The sequence below is a fragment of the Carassius carassius genome, chromosome 40 (assembly GCF_963082965.1).
Source record: "Carassius carassius chromosome 40, fCarCar2.1, whole genome shotgun sequence".
Classification (NCBI taxonomy): Eukaryota; Metazoa; Chordata; class Actinopteri; order Cypriniformes; family Cyprinidae; genus Carassius; species Carassius carassius.
This window is the reverse complement of record NC_081794.1, coordinates 19,820,627-19,832,655: the sequence shown is the minus strand read 5'-3', so window position 1 is coordinate 19,832,655 and position 12,029 is coordinate 19,820,627. Positions and strand designations below refer to the sequence as shown.

Here is a 12,029-nt window from a genome sequence, read left to right as displayed (position 1 = left end):
TGACTTATTTTCATCTTTGTGCCCATATTTCTTTTTCCTTTTCTATATCACAATGACATTGTAAAGGTTTTTTTTTTTGGCCAGACCACTAGTAAAAATGTAACTGGGAATTCTATCCAGTCTCTTTCAATCAATATCCCACATACAGTAATGTGTAAATTTGTACTTTTGAAATGGATATATGGATATATACTGTAAGCATATGGCATACTGTTCAATACAGTAACTGTCATACAAAATGTTGCCATAGTTTTGCATTTAATGACTTATACGATGAACTAAAGACCCGATGTTTTGGGGGGTAAGACTATTGCACAGAAAACGATATAATACATTTTGAGCAACATGACATTAGCAACTGATAATGTAGGAAACAACAGAGAATTGTACATAATCATTTGCATGGATGTACCAAAGCATTTGCATTTTTGATGTGCACAATGTGACACAATGATGTGAGAATTGAACAGGTAGTTTTGAGAATTTCAATTCTGATCTGAGAAATGTACCAAAGTGACTGAGAAAAACTGTAATGTACGAAAGTTGCTATACAGTTAATATTATTATTTCTGTTATTTTTTTTCCAAGCCTGGGCAGCTTATATTTTGTGCATCATGTTGTATTTACCATTTTTAAAGCTTTTAAAAAGCTTTTTCCACCAGTATGTTACAGAAAATGCATTCTGTTTTCTCGTGTGTATGTACATGTGTGGGTTTATGTGAATGTGGGTGGATCTCAGTCCAGTCTCAAGTGCATTGGCAAAAAAGACTCTTTCCTTTGAACAGACGGAATCTCTTCCAATCTCTCGAATGCAATTATGTTATTCTGGCAAGGCTCGCCATAAACGATGGATCCAGTTCAATTCAAGGTCAACTGCAACCAAAGATTAAGAAATGACCAGTTAGAAAGTGATTACTCCATTGCACAGACTAATAAGACATTAATCCAACAGAGGATTGCCTTCCTTTAATGGCACAATCTCTTTCATTTTATTTTGTCAATGGCTTCAAACATTCTTTTATAGAACCCGCTTGCTATTTAAATCCATGCGGTAACTCACAAATAAATGTTTAGATGTATACTGACAGTCCTGTCATTTACAATGTCTATTCCAGTGGTATTGGTTTCATTTGCTCTGCAGAGGAAAAGAGATTCAATACATTGGGAATATTGTGCTCATGATGTTACACAGTCCATGTCTCGGTTACTGAGGCTCAAAATCATGTAGAATTGTTTTGTAAACAAGATTTTTCCTTCTCAAAACTAATGCTGAGTGAAGAAGAATTTCTGTGCTCTTAAATGAGTTATTGACTTCATGTCATCAGGTGTTGAAGATGACGGCATGCCTTATGTAAATATTGCATCCTCCACGTAAGGAACTGCACCACTTGTGGTATCTTGTTCTCATCTAATGTACCTGCCTTTCTCTTCTTCTCTCATTCTTGCCCTGTCAATCACTCTTTTGTTTCACCTTGGTGCTCCGGTTGACAAACAAAGGCATCCGTGTGCCCTGTTTTCTAAGTTTCGAACTGTTTTCTCCCTGAGCTTCTCCTATCTTATTAGACAAAGATCCTATGTGAGGTCACCACACATTTAATTGTCTCTGCTCCTGCAAAAATGTCCACCTGTCAATCAAGTGCTGTCAATCAGACCGTAAAAGTGTTCAAATCCACCCCAGGTCACACTCATGGTGGGTGTGTGATCACAGTCTAGTGCCCCCCAGAGGAAAGGGTTTTTACAAAGGCTCTTATTGATTATTTGCAGAGGGATCTGCTTGAATGAGGGCTTTAACCTTCTTCTGTATTGTGTGGTAAGTGGTCTGTTTTTGTGTTGTGCTTTTGTGTGTGTACAGTATTTTGTGATTATGCAATTTTCCTAAGATGGCAAGATGCCTAGGTTTATCCAGATTTCATGAGGTGCGTCGACTTGTAAATGAACCATGGTTTTTTGTTTCTCTGCTCCTCTGTTTTTCTCTGAGTAGCTGTCTTTATGGTTTGTGGTTTTCAATTGGGTGTCACTGAAGAAAAAGGAAGCTGTTTCTCCAGTATTGGTTAATTTGCAGATACTTCATTGCAGAATGTGTTTAAGCAAATAATGTTATTTGGTTGCCATGACAATAACTTCACAAGCTTGTTTCTGCTCCTTACAGTTCTCTTGGTGCAAGCATCTTTTAATAAAAAGCCTTAACGGAAATGTGTTTCAACATGAAATTGAAAGAAGCCCATCCATTTATTTGTATAAGATGTGATAATGTAAGAAAAACATTTTGCTTTTACTGCAGAAGTTCAGTTTACTTCACTGACAGAAGTTAATCGGGCAGCATTTTCTTTTGACAATGTTAGATGTTGAATTGGTGTCAGAGTTTTATGCTGATAATGAATTTATTAAATGTATTATTCATGTATAGTCCGCATACATTTTTTTTCTATTTTTTTCTTGATTTTATGATTATTATTGACCTTGTAATGTTTAATCAGAATAACTGGATATTTCTGAAAATAACAGTCATCTCTTTGGTGATGTGTGCTATGTTTCTCCAACCATTCAAAGTTTTCACTTAAAAAGGTCCTTTCTTTTGTTAAACACAAAAGAGGAATGTTGGTAACCAAAAAGTTGATGGTAGCCATTGACTTCCATAATATTTTTTTTGCATACAATGGAAGTCATTGGGTACCATCAGCTGTTTCATTTCTCAAAATATCTTCTTTTGTGCTCAACTGAATAAAGAAACTCATATTGATATGGAACTTAAGGCTTGAAGTAAATGATGACAAAATTCTGAATATTCTGCACAAAATAATTTCTGTATGACAATTCTGTCAAATTTTTTACATGCAGTTTGTCTTTTCAGACCAGTGTGTTACAAATGACAATGAAAATTCAGTATTTTAAATAGCAGTTTCTCTATATTTGATATGATTTGTGATTGATCAGTTTTATTCGCTGTGCAATGAATAAAATATTTAGAAAACCTCTCCATAAAAACTTTTGCACTGAAGGCATGCAGAAGTTTTTGTGGGTCTGAAAAGACACATAAACAGTTGTTCGTTCAAATTAAAATCTTTATCAAAACATATTTTAGCACTCAACGTTCATCTCATTGTGAACAGGCATTTAAACCCTGCCTCTCCACAATCACATACATTTTTGAGTGCAATGACCACATCTAAAAATCTAATCAACATCTGATGGATAGAAGTCACTACCATACTTTTTATTTTAACATTTTTTTCAATTGCCCTCTTTCCCGGAGTATTCTGTTTTGAGACAAGTCGCCCCTACGATGGCACAAAGACTGTACAGTATGTCTCTATCTGTCTTCCAGAAGCCTCTCCTTATGCCATCCCTCAGGCACTCGGGGGTGTGTCTGGGAGGATTTGAACTACTTTACCTGTGTTGCTCAACAAGTTTTGCTGCTGGATGTGATACTGAAGCAAATATATTTTCCTTTCCTTTCCTTTCCTTTCCTTTCCTTTCCTTTCCTTTCCTTTCCTTTCCTTTCCTTTCCTTTCCTTTCCTTTCCTTTCCTTTCCTTTCCTTTCCTTTCCTTTCCTTTCCTTTTCTTCTCTCTTTATTCCCTCTCTTTTTTCTAATTTCCTTCTTTTGTTCTTTTCATTCCTTTCTTTTTTCCGCTTCCCATTCCTTACCTACTTCTTTCTTTTTATTTTATTTCCTTTACCTCTCTTTCTTCCCTCTGTTTTATCCTCTTATCCTCTTATCCCTTCCCTTCCCTTCCCTTCCCTTCCCTTCCCTTCCCTTCCCTTCCCTTCCCTTCCCTTCCCTTCCCTTCCCTTCCCTTCCCTTCCCTTCCCTTCCCTTCCCTTCCCTTCCCTTCCCTTCCCTTCCCTTCCCTTCCCTTCCCTTCCCTTCACTCCCCTCCCCTCCCCTCCCCTCCCCTCACCTCCCCTCCCCTCTTCTTACTTTTCCTTTTTTAAATTCCCTTCCAATCCTTTCTTTCTTCCTTATTTCCTTACTTCCTTTTTTCACTTCCAACCTTTCCTTACCCTTCCTTTCTTTCCTTTTTTCCTTCCCATTTCATTTTTTATTTCTTCCTTTCTTCCACTTTATGTTTATCTTCCCTTATCCCTTTCCTTCAAAAACTCCCTGCTCTTCCTTGTCTGGTTACAAACAAGCTCAAGAACAGTCATTGAGCAGTTTATGTTTGTCAATCTGGACATATGCAGTCAACAAAGATGGATGGGACAGGACGGGAAAAGAGTGGCTGAAATTTAAAACTAGCATCTTTCACACACACCCCCACCTCTCTCTGAGACACACACACTCTAGAAAACACACATGCAGACACACACTGCAGCCTCTAAGAAAAGCAGCTGCATCAGTTTTCAGAGCAGCGCTACACCCCCCCCGCCGCCGCCTATCTCACTCTCTCCCAGTCTCATGCTCACCCACTCATTCTCCCTCCTCTTCTGCTTTCTCTCTGTTGCACATTATATTGCTTGCTCTCTCTCTCTCTCTCTCTCTCGCTCTCTCTCTCGTTTTCGCTCGTTCTCTCTCTCCCTCTGCTTGCTTCTCTCACACTCTGTGTGCCTGTGTTTCTGCCAAGGTCTGAGTCTTTCAGTGTGGGAATGTAGCAAGCTCAGAGACAGGACTGCCTTTGAATTCTGGTGCAATGATGGATGCAGGGCAGAGGCTCGGATGTACACTCACAGAACGGGAGAAATAAGGGCTTGGGATTGGGAAAAGATCTGATGGATTTAACCCTCGCAGCCGTCTCTGCCTGATCAGAGTACACGATTCTCCCCAGCTCTGCTGTTCTCTCCTGTGGGGTGGATTACCGGCAGCCCATGTCCACTGATGCACCGCTGTAGAGACTAGAGGGAAGATACAAGCTGCGTAGCCAGAGACGAAGTGCCGTGTCGGGGGAGATAAAGAGAGACGCAGAGCTGTCCCTTGAGTGGAGCTGTGCTTCTGCCGCTACCTGAGCTTCTCCACACAGACACATACACATATATATACACACACACTCACACACACATACAGAGGCAGGGCTGCGCCAGCCGCGACGAACGATGCATTAATGCAGCTGTGAAAGAAGATCTGCAGCAGGGAGCTGCCCTCGCTCAAACACTCATGGATTTATAAGGAAAATTTTACTCTGGGCAGAACATCGACGGACCTGCAAAACTAAATTTTTGTTCTATTTTTCATCTCTATATATGGAGTGTCTTGGGAATTACCTTCAGTTCTATGGAAGCTGAACTAAAGAGAGGCTCATTCCCAAAACCTGCTCTTCTCCCAAACCCAGTCCTCTTTGATTCCTGATTGAGTGTGTCTGTATGTGCGTGTATGTGTGAGTGTGTACTTGACTATTGGTGTCTTTTGAGCTTTAGGGTTTTTTATTGTATTTGTAAAGAATTACTATTTATGTGTTCATATATATATATATACATATATATACATATATATGTGTATATATATATGTATATATATAGGCTGATGTCTGCTGTACTGTTCATATGAGTAATCAGTATTGCATGTATCTGTAGCTATAGAAGAGTGTTAAATGAATATTAATGAGATGCCCAGTTTTGGCTCCCTCCCCAGCCCCCTCCGCTGCTTGCACTACTTCCTGGCTAGGCCCTGAACCCCAGAAGCATGAGTGAGAGAACGGCACTTGGGGCCACCATGGAGACCATGACCCTGGAGGAGCCCGGGGGTGAACAAGCCTCTCCCCGGGCCCCAGGGCCCCTCCGCTGTGGCCCCTGTGCGGTGTGGCCCCGCCAGCAGACCTGGCTTTGTGTTGTGCCCCTACTGATGGGATTTGTGGGCCTAGGCCTCAGCCTGATGCTTCTAAAATGGATTGTGGTGGGCTCAGTGCAGGATTACGTCCCAACTGACCTGGTGGACGCCAATCGCATCGGACAAGACCCCATTTTTCTATCTAAACCTAGTGCCCTGCCCAAGGGTTCCGATGGCTCCACGTCTACCACTTCAGCCCCATCCTCAGCGGCTCCGGGTTCAGTGACCCGAGCAGCTGAGGGTACAGGTACAGTGCAAAGGACTCAAATTCGGCAGTCCTCAAACCAGACGGCCAGTAGCAGTAGCAGCAGTGGAGGAGGTGGCGGAGCCTTAGGGGGAGGCTCAGAAAACATAGCTCCACACCTGCATAACAGAGTGGGAACGCGATTGACCAACACCACCACTGCCACCCGAGCCACCAATCCTGCCCCACCGGGAGGAAAGGAGGTGACACCACGCAGCACCACTGTTCGTAAACCCAACGGGGAGGGTGGAAACCGAAATGCATCTCCTTCTGCTCGGGCTGGGCCACCAAGTGCAAGTACGACGACCAATACGATTATGACGAGCACAACCACCACCCAAACAACCCAACCGACCTCCACCCTCGCATCCCCATCCAAGCCTGGTCAACGCTGGAACCATGGGCGCTCCACTAAGGGCACTTCAACGAAGCCTACTCGCCCACACCATCGCTTCAGGACGCGTAAGTATGATCATCTAAACATTTAAATTGTATACATGCATAGATGTGGGTGCATAGATATGTTTGTGCGTGCAAGCTCGTCCCACCGTCTGTGATGATGTGATTTTATGAAACACCTTTTTTTCTTTCATATAGCCACATTATTTGGTAAGGTCTCATTGTTTTTCTGGCTTCAAATGAAATCATTTTCCAGCTTCTTATGCATCAGGATAGATACCTATTCTAGCTCTCTTCTCAGCATTACAAAAGAGGCAGTCAAGCAGTCTAATAGTCTTCGTGCTTGCTGCTGAGTTCATTAGTTCTGCATGTTAATGAGAGGATACATAGGCGACTGTTTTTCATCTGTCTGTATCCTCTCTGTATCATGTGGACACGGTGCTGCCCACTTGCCCTGTTTGTGTCATATCAGTTTTCAGGAATAATGACTCCTAGTGTTGCAGCTTCCGTTTTTCCCAATAGCATTAGCATGTTCTCCCATTTAAAGTAGGTCTGTTGTTAGAGAGAGATTTTGCCTAATCTAAAGCAGATATTCAAGGTGAGAGGAGGAGAGACAGATAGAAGGCAAAAGAGGAAGTGTAGTGCTGGAGAGGGTGCTGGCTGCTCTCGTCCTGTCAGTGGAGATCAGGTCTGAGGGTGGAGATTCCATTTAGATAAGTAAAGATATGAGTACTGCAGTAGGTATGGTAGGTAGACTTGAGGCAGTGGATACACGCTAAGACACTCACGCAGGGAGTGCACACACACACACACACACACACACACACACACACACACACACACACACACACTAGAGAGAACTGAAGAAGAGAGATATGAGAGCACTACAAATGGAAAATTGTATTTGCATTGTAACCTGTGTGTATATAACTCCATGTATGTCCATGTATATCTGTATGATAATACTGTTAGTAGTGTCAGCATTGCTATTTTGAAATTGTAGCTGTCAGGCAACAAGCTACTCATATTTTTGTCAAGCTAGTAGTTTGCTATATAAACGCTTATACTTATATATGTATATTAATTATTCATGTATTTTACAATTTAGTTAGCTGTATTTGTCTGTAATAAAAATAGTGGGGGTTTTAATGACTTAATGAGCAATGTTTATTAGGGTTGCTATTTACTATAAAGTAAAAAGAAAAAAGTAAAAACAGTTAATTGTAAAATATTATTGCAATTTTAAAGAAGAAGACAATTGAAGACTTCAGATTCAAAAATCTCTGAGTCTTTCTTAGGTTATTTCTTTTAAATGAGCATTTTTAAAAGTCTCATATAATTAGATTCAGTAATTCACTTGAATTGCAATAAGAAGGTTATCATTCAGTTATTGAATGCCTTATTTTTTGAAACTGTCTCATGTTATTTTCATAGGAGCCTGATAAAAATGCTCATTTAAAAGAAAAATCTGACATGGACTAAGAGGTTTTTGCATTTTAAATCAGCAGCCATTACTTTAGTCCTCAGTGTAAAGTGATTTTTCATAAATCCTTCTAATTTGCTGATTTTGGTGCATTTCTTTTCTTATTGATGTTGAAAATGTATTGATGTAGAATTATTTTTTTTAAACAAGGATGCACTTCCAGTCTGTTAATTTGCATGAACCCTAAACAAATTGGTTCAATAAAATGAACCTGATATTGTAATGCTACATGTGGAAGATATTTCAGTTATATTTCATTATACTAATTTGAAAGAAGTCAATCTGCTTTCAAGCTACTGAATTAGTGAGGGTGAATTAGTTATTCTCTAACACATGCACAATTCACTTATGAATCCCAAAAGAATGCGCTGTCTAAACAAAATCCCCAAAAATATGTCTTATTAGGGAATGGAGAATTAGCTTTAGTCTGCATGCTAATTTGATTTACTTCTGTAATCAAATCTGGAATGTTGTTTATTTATAAAGCAAGGTGTTAAAAGCAGGCCATCAATTTTGTGTCAGCACCAATTAGTTAGCGTGGAGTTTGAATGTCCTCCTGCCCTGGGACTTTAAACAGCCCCTTACAGTTAGAATACAGTTGCAGAGATAACTTAAATGAATTTTGCATTAGTGCTCCTGCTTCTTCTTCAATAACCGTATCTGGGAAATCCCAGAGAGGTTTATAGCTTATACAAATCTAAGCAGTTAACCATGGTTTGTGTGTTCTCATAAGGGAAACAATCAAGATCTGCTTCTTTCTGCCCCTAGGCAATGTTCCCATAACTGACTTTTATCTTTAAAAATATATGTTTTTTTTCTTTTTTTTTCTGTTGTTACGTGTGAATATGTAAACTGAATTCAACACCCTAGTCAACAGTGAGAATATATATAGCGAGCTGCTTGTATAAAAAAAAGATGATGTATAATTTAATACCATACATTCTCTCTTTCACATTGCAGTGAATTTTCTCTTGAGCTGAATGTGCCCTGGAGCGAATACTGATAAGGGAAGGGTGGGGGGACAAAGGAGGGCCCTGACCCTGGGGCCAGAGAAGGACAAGAAGCCATGCTTTTTTTGGTCTTTTTTATTTATTAATACACTGACATTTTCTGTGTCAGGGTTATTCCTAAAATTCACAGAACTTGTGACAAAGGTTTTATGGGTGGGCCCTTTTCCCAGTTTATATTTCCATAAAGCAGTGTTTCTCAAATTGTGTTTCCTGACCCAAAAACAAATATTAAAATGGCTGCTGAAAAACAAGCAAGCAAAATATATATTAGTTTGGTGTTGGGAACATTTTGAAATGTTTTTGAATGCTTACCGAGGCTGCATTTATTTGATTAACAATGCAGTAAAACTGTAACGTTCTCAATAGCATTAATGTGCTCCTATTTTAAATTATGAAATATTATTACAGTTTAAAATGAATCCAGTCTTCAGTGTCACATGGTCCTTTAGAAATCATTCTAATATGCTGATTGAGTTTTTAACAATCATATCTCATCCCAGTTGAAAATGGTAGTGCTGCCTAATAAATAAAAAAAAATATGTATGTATATATATATATATATTTTTTACTAACTATAAAAATAATATTTAATTCAATATTTAACTTGACCAAAACCTTACTGGGCAACCCACTCACAGCCAGGGTTTATGTCAAATGTACCAGGTTTGCCCACATGACAAAAGTGGATGGAAAGCATAGGTGTATGATGCACTAATGCAGTGATATGCTTTTTTGAACAGTGTGCATCTTTCCGAAAGTGTATGAAATTTCTATATATTGTGAAATATGAGATGGTTGGAATAGATCTGCATCAAACAAGGGAGGTGTTATTGCTGGGCCAAGCTGTTTTATGAATAGAAATGGCAAATAGAAAAAGAGTAGTGGACTGTAAGTTGGATTTTGAATTTGCAATATTGTGTCGGGTAATACATCACTGTATAATATAATACAAGCGCGTTCCGCCCCTGCTTGGACTTTCTCTCTGAGGATCGTCTGAGAGGGAGCATGATGAAATGCACTGGTAGCGGCCATGTGCGAACGCATTCATCTTTACGACTGCAAAATGAGCTCATGTTTTGGTTGGACTTGTATGGTAATGCACCGGGAGAGACTATGTTGTATTTTCCATAGGATCCCAATTGAATAAGCGAGACACTAACATCATTTTGAAATTGCCCCAATAAGAGTGCATCTCTCATTCGTATCTGTATTATTATCTGATTGTTCTGAAGGATGACATGCAGCCGTCCATTAGCCGCAGCGCTGAAACCTGAGCCGCTCATCTTCTTCCCTACCTTCCTACTCCATATCTTTCTCCCTGATGCACGTCGTCCTTCGCCTTTACGTTTCTTGCTCTAATATTATCCTTTTATTCTCTTCTCCTCCTCCTCTTTATTCTTTTTTCTTTTCCCTCTCTTCCCCTGTCTTCATGCCTGAGTTTCCTGTATGTGTTTTTCACAGTTGGTCTCTATGTCCTATCTATGTTCGGGGTTGATTTGGCTCAGGGGCCAAGCCTCATTACTTCCTGTGTAAGGAGGCAGTGGGTGGCTGGTGCTCTAAATGCAGCTGGCTATCTGCCTTTGGGGGGCGGGAATGCTTCTTCTCTGACACATCATTGTGATTCCACGCACACCTTACACAGCACATTCGGAAACCGGCGTGGTTAAGCGGATTTTGTCAGGTATGAAAGTGCAGCGGCATCGGGAGAGAAACACTGAAAACATGTCAGGCTAAAGCCTGGGGAAAAACATAGCCAGAAAATTACACTCTGACTGCTAAAATAGAAGGCTCAAGGATGAGAAAAGCTCTGACGTGGCTATTAATAATTTTGACGTGCTAACACGTAGCATGCACTCAAGTACGCCGTACGCTGCAATCCCTGTGGCTCCTGAGGGGAAGGTGTACCATAAAATCATACACAGGGATTAAAGACAGAAATCCATTTAGCGCCGTCTCATGGGAGGTCAGCGAGGCTTTCGCCTGGGCCAAGAGAGCGTAGTTCCAGCTGCTGCTGCCACACTGCTCTCCCCAGATACCAGCAACAGGGTTGCCACGTGATGTGTGACCACCAATCACAACCTTAGAGGCTCAGAGAGTGAGAGATGAACCTTGAGGGTGAACTTCTCACTCCACCTGATGTTTTCCAGGCCGCTCCGAAATGAAGGATTGCTTTTATCTTGCAGATTAGCTGACTTTTATCTGCAAAAAGTGACGTGACATTTTCAGCAGACTTCCAAGTTGTCCTCATGGTCTTTGTGTAACTGTGCACTTACAGACAGTCCTCTCCGGAGCGGCCTTGTTTGTTAGTGACATTTTAGTATGCCGTGAGGGCCAGGCTCGCTCCTCTGTCTGGAGAGAGGGCGAGATTAATGCGCCCCGATGTGTACTTGCAGTAAGTGGCAGTGAAGGCCATCTTAGGCTTCTTTAATGTCACCGTGTGATTTATGTGGACAAAATGTCCACTGGGAAGCCTATAGTTTGGGGGGTGGGGGGTGGGACGGATGTTGCAGTGTAAGCTAAAATATTAATGCTCAGAAAGAGAAACATGTAGAACGCATGTGGCAGGAAGTGTAAATAATTGAACAGGCCTCTTTTTATAAGTGGTAGGGATGTCCCATTCCAAGCACTGGGAAATGGAGTCATGTGTGCATGTTTTTCACCGCAAAATAGACTTTCAACATAAGCGATATAATGGAGCATTTCATGGGCAAACACACAATGCCACAACCTGCTTGTACCCATTATGCTGAGGCAGCCAGCACTTCTCTTATCCTTTTGTAATCCACAGATCGGACTTACAAAAACAATCCTGTGCATAGAAAGACAATATCTCAAGGAAATTGGTAATTTTTGGTAACTGTATTCTAAATTCCGGTCAAGTCTGGTTTGTACATGCTTGGTGACCAAATCAGAGGTTTTTCTAGCCATTTTTTTTTTATCAAAACTGGGGCAAAGGTCCTCTATCAAAAAAAAAAGTGTCCCTATATTTGGATAATATATTTATATATTTGGATTGTCATTGCTTGCAGTAAAGAGTTATTCAGAAGCTGCATGCACAATAAATAGCTGCTTCATCATTGACAAACAAAAGAAGACATTTGCAAGCTTTGTTTCCTGCAGTGGAATGCAAATA

At 40.5% G+C, this 12,029-nt stretch overlaps 1 protein-coding gene across 2 annotated transcripts in view; it reads left to right on the top strand.

Moving 5' to 3' along the window:
• The first annotated feature begins 4,458 nt into the window (after positions 1 to 4,458).
• The window catches only part of LOC132122322 (pro-neuregulin-3, membrane-bound isoform-like), a 154,833-nt gene continuing 147,262 nt past the window's right edge, over positions 4,459 to 12,029 (top strand). For both annotated transcript variants that reach the window (XM_059532430.1, XM_059532429.1), the window contains exon 1: positions 4,459 to 6,466. In XM_059532430.1, coding sequence (XP_059388413.1) covers positions 5,617 to 6,466 — 850 coding nt within the window. In that variant the 5' untranslated portion in view covers positions 4,459 to 5,616. The remainder of the gene's footprint in view (positions 6,467 to 12,029) is intronic.